Source organism: Polypterus senegalus, chromosome 17, assembly GCF_016835505.1.
Source record: "Polypterus senegalus isolate Bchr_013 chromosome 17, ASM1683550v1, whole genome shotgun sequence".
NCBI classification, from domain to species: Eukaryota; Metazoa; Chordata; class Cladistia; order Polypteriformes; family Polypteridae; genus Polypterus; species Polypterus senegalus.
The window spans coordinates 41,912,102-41,929,668 of record NC_053170.1 but is presented as its reverse complement, the minus strand read 5'-3'; the positions used below and the strand labels follow the sequence as shown (position 1 = coordinate 41,929,668).

The 17,567-nt window shown below is 38.2% G+C and overlaps 1 protein-coding gene across 4 annotated transcripts in view; it reads right to left on the bottom strand.

The window, feature by feature from the left end:
- inpp5b (inositol polyphosphate-5-phosphatase B) overlaps positions 1-17,567 on the bottom strand; it is a 129,187-nt gene that overhangs the window by 52,048 nt on the left and 59,572 nt on the right. For 2 of the 4 annotated variants that reach the window (XM_039739631.1, XM_039739632.1), the window contains exon 1: positions 5,320-5,684. The exons of the other annotated variants lie outside the window; for them this stretch is intronic. In XM_039739631.1, the coding sequence (XP_039595565.1) occupies positions 5,320-5,344 (25 nt within the window). In that variant the 5' untranslated portion in view covers positions 5,345-5,684. Of the gene's footprint in view, positions 1-5,319; positions 5,685-17,567 lie in introns of those variants that run through there. 4 annotated transcript variants of the gene reach the window in all.

Here is a 17,567-nt window from a genome sequence, read left to right as displayed (position 1 = left end):
CTGAGTAACTCTATCTCCCTGGATCACCCTTAGCTACTCCAGATCCTTAGCATAAAGTATACTAACTAGCTACATCACAGCCTAGTATTGAAGCTGCACTGTTGCAGACTGCAAGACTGTGTAGCAGGTTTTCAAAATGACCCAACTCATCCTTGCTACATCCAACTCACCAGGCTACCATACACAGAGGACATTAATATATAAAACATACCTGAAGAAGGCTTTCCCCATTGTCCCAGACACCTCATACTCCAGCAATAAACTGTCTGACCCTTTTTAATACAACAAGTAGTATAATAATAATCAATGCTGTACTAGCAGACAAATTAATTGTTTTAACTCCTAGGGCATTATCACATACTATTTCCTGCTTGATTTGTTACCATAACTCCACTGTGTAAGTACTTGCACTATCAATCAGTTTGTATGATTAATTCAATGTTACTATCAATTATACTACATGGTTAAATGTATCACCTTGTTATTATTCTGTCTCCTACAAGTTGTTTTCATATATCTGATATTTATATTTTACCTTTGATCGTATTGTATAGTTAATGAAATTATTAGTTATCAACTGTTTATTCATATTACTTTGTTTAGTGATCTCTGACTGTTGCACTACGTATTATAACATATAGTTCCCATACTGCTGCATATTTTTTTCAATACTATGTGTGCCAGCAACAAATACTTTTCATGGTACTGTAAAGTGAAAATAAAATAATTAGAAATTATTTTTAAATGTTTTACATTAAATACATCTTTTACTACTGGTGTTCCAAAACAACGCATCTTAATTCACTTTCTATTTAATGGAATTTTGTAAGAAACACAAACTTCCTAACTTTTCATAATTGATCATTATTTTAAAACATGACACCCAGCTGTCAATTCTTGAATTTTTTGACAAAGAAATCAATATTTTACAAATAAAAGAGGCTGCCTGTGTATTTGCCTATGGCCATGTTCACAAGGAACACACTAAAGATATTGACCTAAAATGTTTGTCTACATTCAAATAGTGATCAAAACAGCAGAGCATAGTTTGATCTATATTAGCATGCCCAAAAGCTGCAGACAGTGTAGCCAAAAGTTTGAGCTACATCAAAGTTATCAAAAGTCGCCTGACCAGAGGGTTATAATGTTCCTCATTGTACAACATTCCCTTCAATTAACTGAAACACCAATTAAATGCCTCAGAAATTTAAATACCAATTACTCTGTTACTACACTGTATTACTAAATAATATAAAAAACTTCCTAATTTAAGATGTACATTTCTGAAACAGTACTGGTAACTCAAAGAGCCACTGGGCAAAATATGTTATTCCCTACATACCAACATATTAAGTTAAGTTTAAATGTATGCAATTCCCAACTAAGTTAAGCATTGTAGTGAGTAAAAACAGAGCATGTGACCAAACATTAAACACAGAGGGCAGTAGTTTAGAGGAAAGAATGCATATATCTAATACAGTTATTTAGGGGTTGCTTCAAAATGGAAAATAAATGCTATTTGTACATTTATGCCTGAATGAACAAACAACGAAAATAAAAAATATTTACAAAGAATAATAGCTTTGTTTCAAGAATACCAGCATAGGAGAGAGTTTCCCCCCACCCACAATTACAGCAGCCCAGGTAAGCAGAGAGCTGAGGAGACTTTGTGCCAGCAAAGCAGTGGGTCCAGATGGAGTATCGCCACGATTGCTGAAGGCCTGTGCACTGGAGCTGGGGAATCCTCTACAGTACATCTTCAACCTCAGCCTGGAACAGAGGAGAGTCCTGAGGCTTTGGAAAACATCTTGCATCAGCCCAGTCCCAAAGGTATCACGTCCTGGTGAGCTGAATGACTTCAGGCCTGTCACCCTGACATCACATGTGATGAAGACCATGGAGCGGCTGCTACTTCACCACCTGAGGCCACAGGTCCGCCATGCCCTCGACACTCTGCACTTCGCATACCAGGAGAAGGTGGGAGCAAAGGATGCCATCATCTATATGCTACACCGATCCCTCTCCCACTTGGACAGAAGCAGTGGTGCAGTAAGAATAATGTTTCTGGACTTCTCTAGTGCTTTCAACACCATCCAACCTCTGCTCCTCAAGGACAAGCTGACAGAGATGGGAGTAGATTCATACCTGGTGGCATGGATCGTGGACTATCTTACAGACAGACCTCAGTATGTGCATCTCGGGAACTGCAGGTCTGACATTGTGGTCAGCAGCACAGGAGCACCACAGGGGACTGTACTTTCTCCGGTCCGTTTCAGCCTATATACATCGGACTTCCAATATAACTCGGAGTTCTGCCATGTGCAAAAGTTCACTGATGACACTGCTATTTTGGGTTGCATCAGGAGTGGGCAGGAGGAGGAGTATAGGAACCTAATTAAGGACTTTGTTACCCACTTACACCTGAACACCAGCAAAACAAAGGAGCTGGTGGTGGATTTTAGGAGGCCCAGGCCCCTCCTGGAACACGTGATCATCAGAGGTGACTGTGTGCAGAGGGTGCAGACCTATAAATACCTGGGAGTGCAGCTGGATGATAAATTGGACTGGACTGCCAATACTGATGCTCTGTACAAGAAAGGACAGAGCCAACTATACTTTCTTAGAAGGCTGGCATCCTTCAACATCTGCAATAAGATGCTGCAGATGTTCTATCAGACGGATGTGGCGAACGCCCTCTTCTACACAGTGGTGTGCTGGGGAGGCAGCATAAAGAAAAGGGACGCCTCACGCCTGGATGAACTGGTGAGAAAGGCAGGCTATGTTGTAGGCATAGAGCTGGATAATTTGACATCCGTGGCAGAGCGACGGGCGCTGAGCAGGTTCCTGTCAATAATGGAGAATCCACTGCATCCACTGAACAGTATCAATTCCAGACAGAGGAGCAGCTTCAGCGACAGACTGTTGTCACTCTCCTGCTCCACTGACAGACAGGGGGGGTAAACGTTAACATTATACAAAGTTATTGTCTGTTATACCTGCATTTTTATCACTATAATTTAATATTGTTTTTTATCAGTATGCTGCTTCTGGAGTATGTGAATTTCCCCTTGGGGATTAATAAAGTATCTATCTATCTATATTCTTAAGAACAGTAGAATCTCTGTTTTACTTGTATCTCTAACTATGTCTATATAAACATTTACTTTTCAGTGTTCCTAATAATCTAAATCAAAAGATACATTGCATAGTAATTGTATAGCTATATACTGAACTGGCCATGTAAGAGTACAAAAATAATCAGATTGTTTTTGCATTTAATAAAACTCTATGACATGAAAATAGTTTCTTACAAACAACACTATCACTAGATTTATTTAAATACATCAAATGAGCTCTTCCTTTATATTCTTAATATGTGATTATTAAATATTTCATTTGTACAAGCATAATAACTGCATTCTAATTAAAGACATAAAACAAATATAAATGATATATTACCTTTCTGGCAACAAGTGGTTTAATGTGTGCTTATTCAATCCAGCATCTTATTTTATATAGAAGGTTAAAATAGAAGTCTTTTCAGGGTGTCTCAGAACAAAATCTTACTTGAATATCTCGTGGGATGTTATTTTTACTACTTTAAAAAAACTGCAAAATGAATCAATAAAGTCTTTATAGAAGTCACCAAAGCTGCTTCGCATGCATCCTTGTGGTGTTCCATTCAAACAGCATATTATTCATCTTTCCTATTAGCCTTGCATTCTAATATAAATTTTAAGGTGCAATGAGAAGTCAAACAAAATGACACATTTTATTGGTTAGCTGAACAGATTACAATGTGCAAGCTTTCAAGGCAACTGAGACCCCTTCTTCAGGCAACTTGTAATGGGGCCTCAGCTGCCTCGAAAATCAACATTGCAGTCTGTTCAGTTAGGCAACAAAAGGTGTCATTTTGCTTCTTACTGCATCCATTACGGCTAACATGGTACAACACCCTACTATTACAAATTTATGATGGCAACTTATACAACTAATTATAAAGAAATAGATCTATTAAAACTGCACATTGTCATTTTACGTTGCCAACTACCATGCATGGACAGCACCTATATATTTTTAAACATAGTTTCCAAGTAAATGGTCACAGATCAGGGCAGGATGGACAGGAGATCAGGTCACACTTGTACAGCTAAAATACAAGTCCGTAATCAAAGTAACAAGCACACTTTTCAATTATGGTAAGAAACTAGAGTAACCAAATAAAGCCATAATAATAATTTGAATCTGCTAACTCTGTCCAAACACTGATTATACAAGGTGCTACCATTAACATAATGTCTATGTGAAAAATAAACGTTTTTGAGTCTGTCGACATAGCTCTTGAATTGCTGGAATGGATTTTTATGGGGTCAACTGTTTGCTGGGATGAACAAAGCAAAATGTTTGCTTCATGCAGTTCACATCATAATTGAAATCACTGCTCTAAAATGTGCCATGCATTTTTAGAAGTTGGGAAAACTTTTTGATGGTACAGTTTTTTGCATTAAAAGATGTTTAGGTAGTATACATCATTAAAATAGCATTCAGATAAAACAATACTATGAATCACTTATTTGATCACATGTATGACTTAATACAAATACTGTAATTTATCTTAATTATATGTAGAATTTACTAAAGACAAAACTATTGTAATTTAACTGTTACTTTGACTAACGTGCCTAATTGAATGTAAGCCTGCGTTTACAGCTTTGGAATCATAAAAATGTGCATTAGTATTCACTCTACAGTCAGTAATTCTTTCATTTGATTAAAATCACTTGGATTGTTTCTACGTTGGCATATTTGAGAAAGATCTTAACATTCACTGAAGAAACCTTAAACCTTGTGGTATGTGTGAGCCGTGGGAGTGACTGTAAGACCTGCGATGAAAAAACGAGTCGTTCTGGGTGTAGTCCTGCTAAAACCGGAAAGGACTTTGGCTACTTATGATATTCTATGAATATCTTGAAGAAAAAAAAGTGGGGAGAAAGCTAGAATACACCACTGCAGCGTGGTTGTAATGTCGGGCGTCTTTAAACTCTAAACCTATCGAATTCTTTACTTAATCTTTAAAGTTCGTTCCCAACAACAATTAATAAAATGTAATACGCTCCACCACTCTACGCCCAGATTAAAAAAGCGTCAAAAAGTAGCACAGAGTGCAGATTTAATACACAGCATAAGCCTAAGAATGCAGGATTACTTTTGGACGCTTGGCTTTATTATAAAGAGACTATTCTGCCTCTACTTTTGCCCGGTGAAACCGAGGAAACCTCGAAGACATGATGTAAAAAAATAAAGCTTTTTACTTGTTACCTGGTTCTTTGCTCCCTTTAGGCATCTCTCAGATTTCCGCTCATCCTTAAATATACTATACACCGAAGGCTTCAAAGAGTACATACAACTGGTGCCAGTCCACAGAAATGCACACACACTCCCACAGACACACACACAGAGCAATCCAATGCGCTTAAGACCAAACCAATCGAACTGCAGGTTGACCCGCGACATGCCAACCTAAAAAGGACTGGGACTTTGCACTCGCTGTACAAATGTATTCCACAGGCGGACGCTGTACAAGTATGCGTTCGTTATTTAGGTTAGTCGTACTGTAAATGATCACAAAATCAAGTGACATTAATAATCTAAACTATCCAACCGCCCCGCTTTGCCCTACTGTGTGTTAGGCACGTATCTCTTGTGAGCGATCCTTTTACAGTGTCGTCACAGTCTTCCTGCATTAGCGCGCTGCGACCTCCCTTGTGTTTATCTCCCAATAAACGTTCCTTAAATACCTCTTCCGCTGGTATGTTTTGGGAGCCCATCCCTGATGCTGTCTGTGAAACTATGAATGAGCTTGTATGTGAGGTGTAACTTTTCTAAAACCAAAAGACTTTTTTTTGGTACCTTTACCCAAATACACTTTTTGATTTTGATCCTACGAAGGAATCTAGAAAGCTGTGGTGACAGTTACATTTACAATTGTTCTAAAAACAATTCACTAAGGTTGGCGCAGCTGATGTGCTGCAATATGTTAATTGTTTTAAAATATTGTTTGCATTTTTTAAAATATTTGTTGGTTTGTTTTTTAATTTATTTTCCCAAAGCGATTTGAAAATCCTAGATGATGACACGTGTACACACCTGATTTGCTCAAGGATAGACAATGCATCAGTGGTGAGGATAGAATTAGCAATCTTTGGATTTTCAGTCCACCTTCCTTAATGAAAGACCTGCTAGCTATTCCAAGGACTGAGTTAATACAGATTAATTGTCAAAATGCCATGGATGCCTCCTCAATATTTTGCACTCTGTTATCCTTAAGAAGCCAAATTTTCCCCAGGGGACAAATAAAGTTTGTTCATTTGGTCTGTGTGTCTGTCTGTTTGTCTATCCTTTAGACCTGGGGTCTTCAACTCCGGTCCTGGAGGGCCCCAGTGGCTGCAGGTTTTCATTCTCACCCTTTTCTTAATTAGTGACTTGTTTTTGCTGCTAATTAACTTGTTTTGAATTCATTTTAATTGAATTGTTTTTTAAGATTTGTTCCCCTGAATCGTTCCTCTGAATTGCTGCATTTCTTTCCTTAAATGGCACCGAAAAAGAAATGAAATGTGAAGTGAGTGAGCCGACAGAAGACCAACTAAGTCAGGGCCTCAAACCCCAACTAATTTCACTCCAACCAGCTGCTTAATTAGGCATGAAGTCTCGTTGTTAATTAAACCTGCTCTTTAATTCCATGGCTTGTTGCTGCTCTCATTGTGCAATGGCAGACATTTCCAAAATTGTGGATTTTCTCTTTTCTAAGAGCACTGGGGATCTGAGTAGATCAACATTCCTGAAACCTTCATCTTTCTTTATTTTCAGATAGACAGATGGACACCAGTTGTTTTGTCTCATTTTGTATCTCGTTATTGTTTGGCTACTAATTAAGGAAAAAGAAACAATTAAGGGGTCTGAGTCTTCAAGAGCAAATCAAATAAAGTGAATTCAAAAGAAGTTAATTAGCAGCAAAAAGAGGTCACTAATTAAGAAAAGGGTTAGAATGAAAACCTGCAGCCACTGGGGCCCTCCAGGACTGTAGTTGGGGACCCCTGCTTTAGACCACTTTAAAGGAGAAACACAAAAATTCCCATACCAAAATTCTGGTCAAATAATATATAGTATGACCCTTCATATAACATAATGCTTTGGAATTACACTAACTCAATTTTTTCACCACTTTTAATAAATGTGATAAGAATACTAAACATGTGCAAAATGTAGTGGTATGGCAAAAACAAACCCCCCCAAAAAAATACCTTTTAAGTGATATTGTTGTCCTAGGAAATGAATAACAGGCATTTTTATAGGCACAGGACCCAGTGCGGAACAATATTCAAGACTTAAATATAAGGAGACTAGTACAGTAATATTAATATGTCAGCTGTTAACGGAAAATATAACACTACAGACAAGCATTGCAAAATTGAAGCGTAATTGGTAGGCTCAAGAACCAAACATTTAACAGTAATGGTGCTGTATATTAATACATAGGCAACCACTATTGAGGAAATAAGGTCTACAACATGCCACAAAAAAGATATACATAGAATTTCTACTTAAAAATAGCTTTTACACATGCAGCACATTTCCAAATGACAATTTACTGTGATGCATAGTGTAAGACAGTATACACACTGTAGCAAAGATGAGCAAAAATAGTAAAATACATGTAATGGCAGTCTTCAAAAACTGTGTTGTAGTAAATGCCGGATTTATTTATTTAATTTATAGTTTGAAATAGCAGAAACAACATGACAGGCAAAAGTTCAAAGCAATGCATTTAAATTCACACGTGAACTGATTGAGAACAAGTGAGACCCCAAATGCTGTGGAGCACAATCACGTTACACTCTTTTACCACAGTAACGGCCAGTGCAGTGCAAATTCGACATCCTAGTGTTCAATAAGGCTGTAAAGGTGGATGATGTTTGCAGTATAGGAGAAGTCTCTTTGTCAGAAACTGCATGATGACATATAAATCAGTTTTCCTAAATTAAAAAATGTCTTGCACATGTATGTACCTTGTGGAACCCTAACCATTGTGAAAAGTAAAGTACCATATGTTCACTGCTAAAGCATCATCTGGTCACAGGTGTCAGTAATGCAATATGACACTTGAAACAATGCGAAATGTGCTTATAAAATATTTTTTGTTAGAAATTGATTTTTAGGAAACCCTAAATGCATGGCACCTGGAGGAACAACAAAAGCGCACATAACAAAAGGGTGGCAACAAATGAGCACTGACACAAGAGCACGGTGACAAATATGCACAGGAAAATGCATGCAGCGAAAAAGTAAATGCAGCTAGTAACCCTCCCTGGAGTTGGTTTGGTTTACCAGAAAGATTTTTTGTTATAAATGAAATGTATATATACTATAAAAAACATAACACAAAGAGAAACACTATACACAGAAAACAAATGAAGAGTGACCAAAAACATATGTAAGTAAAAGTGCATTTATACTATGTAATCCTTTGCAACTAGTCTAAAAGATGTATCTTTCGATATGTTGGTATTAATTGTAGCAGACAGCAATTATGCTGGACATATCTTGATTTGGAGATAATGCAGAAGTGGGCAGTATGGCCAAAAATCCAGGTTATAGTTAAAAATTAGGATGGTTTCAGTAGACATTGGCATATTGTGGTTTAATAATGCATGTATTAATGATTAATTTTGCAAACAGGTGCACCTCTTAACCTGTCAAAATGCTAGTTAGTTTTCTGCTATTCAAATTCCTTCTGTTTGTCATTCTACTTAAAATGACACACCACTCTAGGTACCCGTAAAGGAGTAGCCTTAGTTATTACATGCACTTTACATGCAAATCCACACACAAGGATATTAACTTTATAACATTAATAGGTTAGGTTAGGTAGACTTTATCATCACAGAGGGAAATTTGTTTGCAGCAGGAAATTACAAAAAACAGAAGACATTGTTACACATATCCAAGATATAAACAAAGATACAACATTTGACAACCAATCCATCCATTAGCCAACCCGCTATATCCTAACTACAGGGTCACGGGGGTCTGCTGGAGCCAATCCCAGCCAACATAGGGTGCAAGAAAAGAAACAAACCCCGGGTAGGGCGCCAGCCCACACGGGACAATTTAGAATCGCCAATGCACCCAACCTGCATGTCTTTGGTCTGCAGGAGGAAACCGGAGTAAACCCACACAGACACAGGGAGAACATCCAAACGCCATGCAGGGAGGACCCGGGAAGCGAACCCAGGTCCCCTAACTGTGAGGCAGCAGCGCTACCCACTGCGCCACCATGCCACCCATTTGACAACCAATGTTATTGCATAAAACCACACTTAAGATCAGTACAAAGAAAAATAATTACTTTCAACAATACACAAAACAATAACACATAATTTAACATTTAACAGCATCCCTACAAGTAACATAATTTAAAATGTTTATAACTCTAGGAATTACAGAGTTCTTAAACCTGTTGCTCTTTACCTTTGGAAGCCTAAATCTGCAGCCTGATGGTAACAGCTGGAATTTAGAGCAAGGAGGATGGCTACTGTCTGAAAGGTTTGAGTTGACTTTCTTTCTGACCTATTTGTAGTACATTTCAGTGACAGAGGTCTGCTGTTAACCAATCATTTTGCTGCTAATTTTTATAATGTTGTTAAGATAGTTTATATTCTTATTGCTGAGATTGCTGAACCAACAGGTAAAAGCAAATGTAAGAATAAATAACTAATAAAAAAGTGTCATTATGATTTTGCCCACTTTAAAACAGCTGAGTTTTCTAAGAAAGAAAAGTTGTGACTGTTCCTTTTAACACTTTTGCTCTGTGTTAAGATCAGAGTTTACTTTGTTATCAATGATTGTTCCCTGATATTTTTTTGCTCTACCATCTCCACTGTCTCCTTTATAATTAAAGTTGAGAAAACAGATCATTGGGAGCACCTGAAATCTACAACCATATCTTTTGTCTTAGAAATATTTAATTGTAAATAGGATTGATCACACCATTGAACAAACTCATTAACAATAGGTCCATGGCTATCTTCCTTATCTTGTAAAAGACTTGCAATGACAGACTTGTCTGCGAATTACAGGATAATAAAATACCGGCATAAAATCATATTTCCTGTTCCCTTTGGCATGTGCAACATTCTTAAAGGGGTAGGGTCAATTATTACACACAGATCCGAAACAAACAAAATATGCAAATACATTACCTTTAAGACATTAATACACTTGCATAAAATCGCAATTTCAATTTCTGGAGCATCTGCCCGAGATAAAAAGGCACTCTTTTGTTGCTATACACTTTTTTGCACCATGATCTTCTGTGAGCACCCTTTTGTCCCATGTGCTGTTCTCACTGCACAATTGCACCCTTTTAGTACTCTACATCTTTGATTCTTTTTTTCCTTCTGCCTTTATCTTGCTTGAGTACAGTAGGTTCCAGGTTTTTTTTTTTGTTTTTTGTTAAATTTACCAGTCAACTTTAGAGATGGAAAGAATGCTAAAATTATGTAAAGAATGTTGGTCAGTGAAATGGTGTGTTTACTATGGAGGTGACCCGCAAAACCATTTTTTCATTGAAAAGGCAAATTGTTGATAATACTTTAAAAGTTTTATGGATTGCATGATTTAGAAACATTTGAAAACACAAATCATAAACCATGAGACAAATGATCAAGCAAACTTTTATAGAAGGACAGACTAGAAATCATAGTCACAATTGCACTGTTGGTTACCTGAAAATTTTATCAAAGTGTAATATTCTAATTGTTTTTGTTAGGAGCTTTCTTCATTATTTTTAAAATAACATTACTGCAATTATTCAGTCTTAAATTAAATGGTATCTTACACATTATCAATTGATCTATGTGCAATGACATGCTGCACTGGGAAAGTGTCCCTCCATGCAACATGTGACACCAAACACAGAATGATGTCATCAACACAGTCACCAAAAAAATTTTTTTTCAAAAAATCAAAATGTTGAATAATAGTTCAGAATGAAGAAAAATAAATTTTCTCTGCAGAAGACCTGAGCAATAGGCACCAAAAGTGTTCTGTTTTGCCTAGCACAGTCTAATGACAGATGAAGTGCCTGCCTCACTATTATATTAGCATTAAACTATGCTTTTCAGATATTTTACCGTTTCAATGCTAAGCAGGCTTTGGTGGATAAAATGTTTTAGAATTTAATTTGTTGATTCTTCAGCCTGTCATTCTGTCAAGCTGCAGCCCATATATTTAGACTTGGCTCATATTTTAAATAAACTGACTAAAAGTATCTGGCTTGAATTCTAAATGTTAAATCTGAAAAATGGTTTTATGTAATGTCTTTTGAACTGCAGTTTCATGCAGTTCATGTCATTTGAAAGGCAGATGGTATGTATTAAGTGGCCAATTTTTCAACATAAGATAAAGTGTTACATTTCTTCACTAACTTTAGTGTTTTTTGAAAGATAATGAAAGCCTGATTGCAAGTGCAGGATTTTAATATCTTTTTTAAGGTGCTTTCCACATTACATTTTGTTACAAAAAACAACACTCATTTTTATTCCAAAATATTGAAGAACACAATTTCACTCCTGAAAGGCCAAATTCATAAACAAATACCATTAGGAATGGCTGTCATTTGGATTATTGATTTATTAGCTTGTGGACAGCATCACCCAACTGATTAAAATGATTTCTAAAAATTATTAATATATCATACTGTACATCACAATATATTCTGTACTACTATAGCTGACAATGCCTGGTAATATAAGGGTGCCACTCTGGTTACTGTTCTTTGTTCTGCAGTAAATGACCTTCTCCTACATCAGTTCTCAATGTATAAATAAAAGTCTTATACAAAGAAGGCAATTAGAGACACTGTAATCATTTTTTTCTGTTGGTTTCAGAAACATTGGAACCTAAAACAGTAAACTGCTAACTTAATAAATCTACCAAGATATATACCCAAGTCACAACAGGGAAACTCATGTTAATTTTCTTTCTGAAAGAAAATTAAAAAATTGTGTAAATTAATGTGTCTCTGTCTCACTCCAGCAGCCACTCTATGTTGTACAGGTGTTTTGCCCAAGAAGGAAACATCAGATAATAATTTGTGAAATGAATGAAATAAATGTTATTAGTTGACAAACTCAAGTAAAAACAGACTGGAATCAAAAAGACAAAATCAAGAAGTTGAACAAAACTGAAACACCAAAGTCCAGTCAATCAATGTAGTTTTTCTTCTCTGGACCTTTTTTTGTCATAATGTGACCAAAACTACACATAGCGCAGTCCAAGCCTTACAAGAGCATTATACAACTTAAGCATAACCACTTATGAATTGTACTCATGTCAGAATGTTACGTTAACCAGTCATAGGAATGATTCTTTTATTTATGTCACTAGGTTGTCAAGTAATTTTTCTTGAGAGAATAACTAATAAAAAGAGTGTCTGTTACCTCTGACTTCATTATCCATCCATCCATTACCCAGCCCGCTAGATACTAATCACAGGGTCACGGGGGTCTGCTGGAGCCAATCCCAGCCAACACAGGGTGCAAGGCAGGAAACAAACCCCGGGCAGGGCGCCAGCCCACCGCAACCTGACTTGAAATCCTTTCGATTTTGCACCCTGTATGTAACATACAACTTGTTATTCTCTGTATCACAACCATCATTTTATCTGATACTTCAAAGAAATTCCAACGACACTCCTTACACGTATGTATACACATTTCAAATTAATCACATCCCATCTTTGCTGACAAACTTCATCTCGTCCATCATATTTTCAGTGTGCCCACAGGGACATCCACAAGCTGCTTTGGAGTGCTTACCGACAAAGCTTTGTACCTGCTATTCTGTGGTGAACTGAAGTTTGATTTTAAGGCAAAATGCTTTTTCTTTTAACTATCTCCTAATGTCTGCTTTTATGACATGCAGTGGAATAGTACAACTACTAAACCTTGGCTGTAAATGTAAATCCAATATCAAAAAATGCCAAAAATACCAAACCTATTACCTTTTTAATACACACTTTCATTACATGTTGCTTTTAATATTGCATCGTCCAACCCAGCCAAAGGGGATGCACAAACCAGTCTGTTTCTTCATGCTGGTCCTAAGCCCAGATAAATGGGGAGGGTTATGTCAGGAGGGGCATCTAGTGTAAAATTTTGCCAGATCAACATGCGGACAACAATACAGATTTCCATACCAGATCGGTCAAGCCAACAGGGTGCTATCAGAAATTGGGCTACTGTTGGTAGAAGAAGTAGAAAAAGAGGGGGGAGATGTGTCTGGAGGCAAGAGGACAGGAGGAAGATAAAGAGAGTGGAACTGATGGTTGGAACTTTGAATGTTGGCAGTATAACTGGTAAGAGAACAGAGTTAGCTGATATGATGGAGAGAAGGAAGGTTGATATATTGTGTGTGCAAGAGACTAAATAGAAGGGGAGTAAGGCCAGGTGGATCAGAGGTGGATTCAAATTGTTCTATCATGGTGTGGATGGGATGAGAAATGGGGTAGGGGTTATTCTGAAGGAACAGTATGTCAAGAGTGTTTTGTAAGTGAAAAGAGTGTCAGAAAGTGAGTTCTGGAGTGAGTTTAATGAAGTGATATTCAGTGTACCCATGGAACAGAAAGTTGTGATTGGAGCGGATTTCAATGGACATAATGGTGAAGGAAATAGAGCAGATAAGGAGGTGATAGGAGTCATGGAGAGGAATGAAGAATGTGAGATGATAGTGGATTTTGCAAAAAGGATGGGCATGGCTGTGGTGAATATGTATTTTAGGAAGAGGGAGGAACATAGGGTGATGTACAAGAGTGGAGGAAGATGCACACAGGTAGATTATATCCTTTGCAGAATAGTCAATTTGAAGCAGATTAAAGACTGCAAAGTGGTGGCAGGGGAAAGTGTAGTTAGACAGCATAAGATGGTGGTCTGTAGGATGATGCTGGAGACCAAGAAGAGGAGGAGAGTAAGGGCAGAGCCAAGGATCAAATGGTGGAAGCTGAAAAAGGAAGACTTCAAGGCTGAGTTTAGGGAGGAGGTGAGACAGGTACTGGTTTGCAAATAAAGAGTTACCAGACAGCTGGGCAACTACAGCAGAAGTAGTATGGGTGACAGCAAGAAGGATACTTGGTGTGACATCTGGACAGACGAAGGAGGAAAAGGAAACCTGGTGGTGGAATGGGGAAGTACAGGAGAGTATACAGAGGAACAGTATAAGGAGATAAGGCTTAAGGTGAAGAGAGAGATGGTGAGGCTAAAGAAAAGGCATATGATGAGTTGTATGAGAGGTTGGACACTAAAGAGGGGGAAAAGGACCTGTGCTGATTGGCTAAACAGAAGGGCAGAGCTGGGAAAGACGTGCAGCAGATTAGGGTAATAAAGGATAAAGATGAAAAAATACTCACAAGCGATGAGGGTGTGTTGCGAACATGGAAAGAGTACTTTCAGAGGCTGATGAATGAAGAGAATGACAGAGAGAGAGAGACAGAGAGAGAAGGTTGGATGATGTGGAGATAGTGAATCAGAAAGTGCAACGGATTAGCAAGGAGGAAGTAAGGACAGCTATAAAGAGGATGAAGAATGGAAAGGCCGTTGGTCCAGAAGACATACCTATGGAAGCACGGAGGTGTGTAGGAGAGATGGCAGTGGAGTTTTTAACCAGATTGTTTAATGGAATCTTGAAAAGTAAGGGGATGCCTGAGGAGTGGAGAAGAATTGTACTGGTACCGACTTTTAAGAATAAGGGGGATCTGCAGAGCTGTAGTAACTACAGGGTGATAAAACTGATGAGCCACAGCATGAAGTTATGGGAAAGAGTAGTGGATGCTAGGTTAAGAAGGAAGATGATGATTAGTGAGCAGCAGTATTGTTTCATGCCAGGAAAGCGCACCACAGATGCGATGTTTGCTCTGAGAGTGTTGATGGAGAAGTATAGAGAAGGCCAGAAGGAGTTACATTGTGTCTTTGTAGACCTGGAGAAAGCATATGACAGGGTGCCTCGAGAAGAGTTGTATTTTATGAGTAAGTCGGAAGTGGCAGAGAAGTATGTAAGAGTTGTACAGGATATGCACGAGGGAAGTGTGACAGTGGTGAGGTCTGTGGTAGGAGTGACAGATGCATTCAAGGTGGAAGTGGGATTACATCAGTGATCAGCTCTGAGCTCTGAGAGGTGATGGGCAGGTTGACAGATGAGATTAGACATGAGTCCAAATCAGACTATGGTGTTTGCTGATGACATTTGTAGCAATAGTGTAATAATAGGGAGCAGGTTGAGGAGACCCTGGAGAGGTGGAAATATGCTCTAGAGAGGAGAAGAATGAAGGTCAGTAGGAACAAGACAGAATACATGTGTGTGAATGAGAGGAAGGTCAATGGAATGGTGAGGATGCATGGAGTAGACCTGGTGAAGGTGGATGAGTTTAAATACTTGGGATGAACAGTACAGAGTTTTGGGGATTGTGAAAGAGAAGTGGAAAAGTGACTGCAGGCAGGGTGGAATGGGTGGAGAAGAGTGTCAGGAGTAATTTGTGCCAGACGGCTTTCAGCAAGAGTGAAAGGGAAGATCTACAAGACAGTAGTGAGACCAGCTTTTATATATGGGTTGGAGATGGTGGCACTGACCAGGAAGCAGGAGACAGAGCTGGAGGTGGCAGAGTTAAAGATGCTAAGATTTGCATTGGGTGTGACGAGGATGGACAGGATTAGAAATAAGTACATCAGAAGGTCAGCTCAGATTGGACCGTTTAGAGACAAAGTCGGAGAGGTGAGATTGTGTTGGTTTGGACAAGTGCAGAGGAGAGATGCTGGGTATATTGGGAGAAGGATGTTAAAAATAGAGGTGCCAGGGAAGAGGAAAAGAGGAAGGCCTAAGAGAAGATTTATGGATGTAGTGAGAGAGGATGAGCAGGTGATGGGTGTGATAGAGCAGTAGAGCTGCAACAATTAGTCGACGTCATCGACGACGTCGACTACAAAAAATAGTCGACGCAGATTTTTTATTGTTGACGTCATAAACGGAACATTCAATAGACGCTACAGTCACAAAGAACCACATTGGTTTTTCTAACTGCAATGCACTACAAGAACGTCTGGGGCAGTATAGTTTGTAATTGTTTGTCAAGATGCACACTGTCCTACCAACGAAGAAGAACGTCTAAGGAGAAGAATGTAGAGGAAAATAAACGTGGATGCAATGGTGAGTCGGATAGAGTAGGGGGAAGGAAATGGAAAAAAAATGTGTGACAGAAACTTTCAAAAGTGTGGGAGTACGTTCAAAGTTGAATGCTGATTATGTAAAGCGGAGCTTTCTTTTCACGGCAGCACCATTGTGATGCATGAGCATCTAAAACGAAAGCATCCTGGAGATGTGATGCTGCCATCTCTTGAGAATTTATGCTGGCGCTGTTAGTTAGTTACTTAGTTAGTTAGTTAGGGTCAGATCAGGAGGGGAGGGAGAGCGTGAACGAGACTGAGAAAGTAAAAGTAAAAAAGCTAACTTTTGCAAGTAACAAATTTACACCCGATCTGTTCGTTTTCAAGTAATATTGCATTAGTGCAATGATGTTTTCTGATTGGTACTATTCAGGTCATACAATGATTTCTTCAAAATGTCACATATACAGTATTTGTCTCTTTCTTTTTTTTCCCCGGTGCTCTGCGCTGACACCAGAAGGCGTGAGCTTATTCAGTGCTAGCAGCAGCACGCAAGAGGCTGGTTTCTTGTGCTATAACAAGTTGACCTGGCGGCGATCAAAGCACATGTACTGTGGAAAGCATGTACGGGGTCCACATGAGAAAAGAAGAGTGTTTATGGCTCACCTTGCAGAGGAACATTCTTTGGGGGGAGAAATGCAGTCATTGATTACAACCACAAGAAGGTATGCGAATGAATATGAATAATGTTGCATCCATGCCAGAATGTTTTCCGTAATGTATTATAAGAAGATAAGAGCAACTCACTACTCAAAATGGTAAATATACGAGGCAGTCAGGATCGAACCGGGGGACTCTTGATTATAAGTCAGCAATTCCTACCGCTGAACCACGGAAGCTGTTATATCATCCTTGAACCTTTTGTGAAAGTGCTTATTTGATCTTTGTACTTCGGGCTTTACACATGATATAGTTTATGTCTACATTTTGTCATTTATTACTAAAATATGAAAAACATTTCAGTTTTAACAATGTATTTTTTGGTTAAGTTAAATGCACTTTTTTTGTTTAAAGACTACAGTATGGGCACTTTAGTTTGTATTGTTTAATGTATATAAATACATCTGATTATTTTCAGATTCATATATTTCACTGGTTTTCTTTTAATTTGATTATTATTAATTTTAATTGTGTTAATGCAGAGACATCAGGGTGACATTCACAAGCTGACAGACATGGGCAGATGAGGTAAGACACACACTGGAACCTAGAACAGGATGTCAACAGGATCATCAAAATAGTCAGGTATGAAATAATCGTGACTAATCGACTAATTGAAAAATAAATTGAACGATT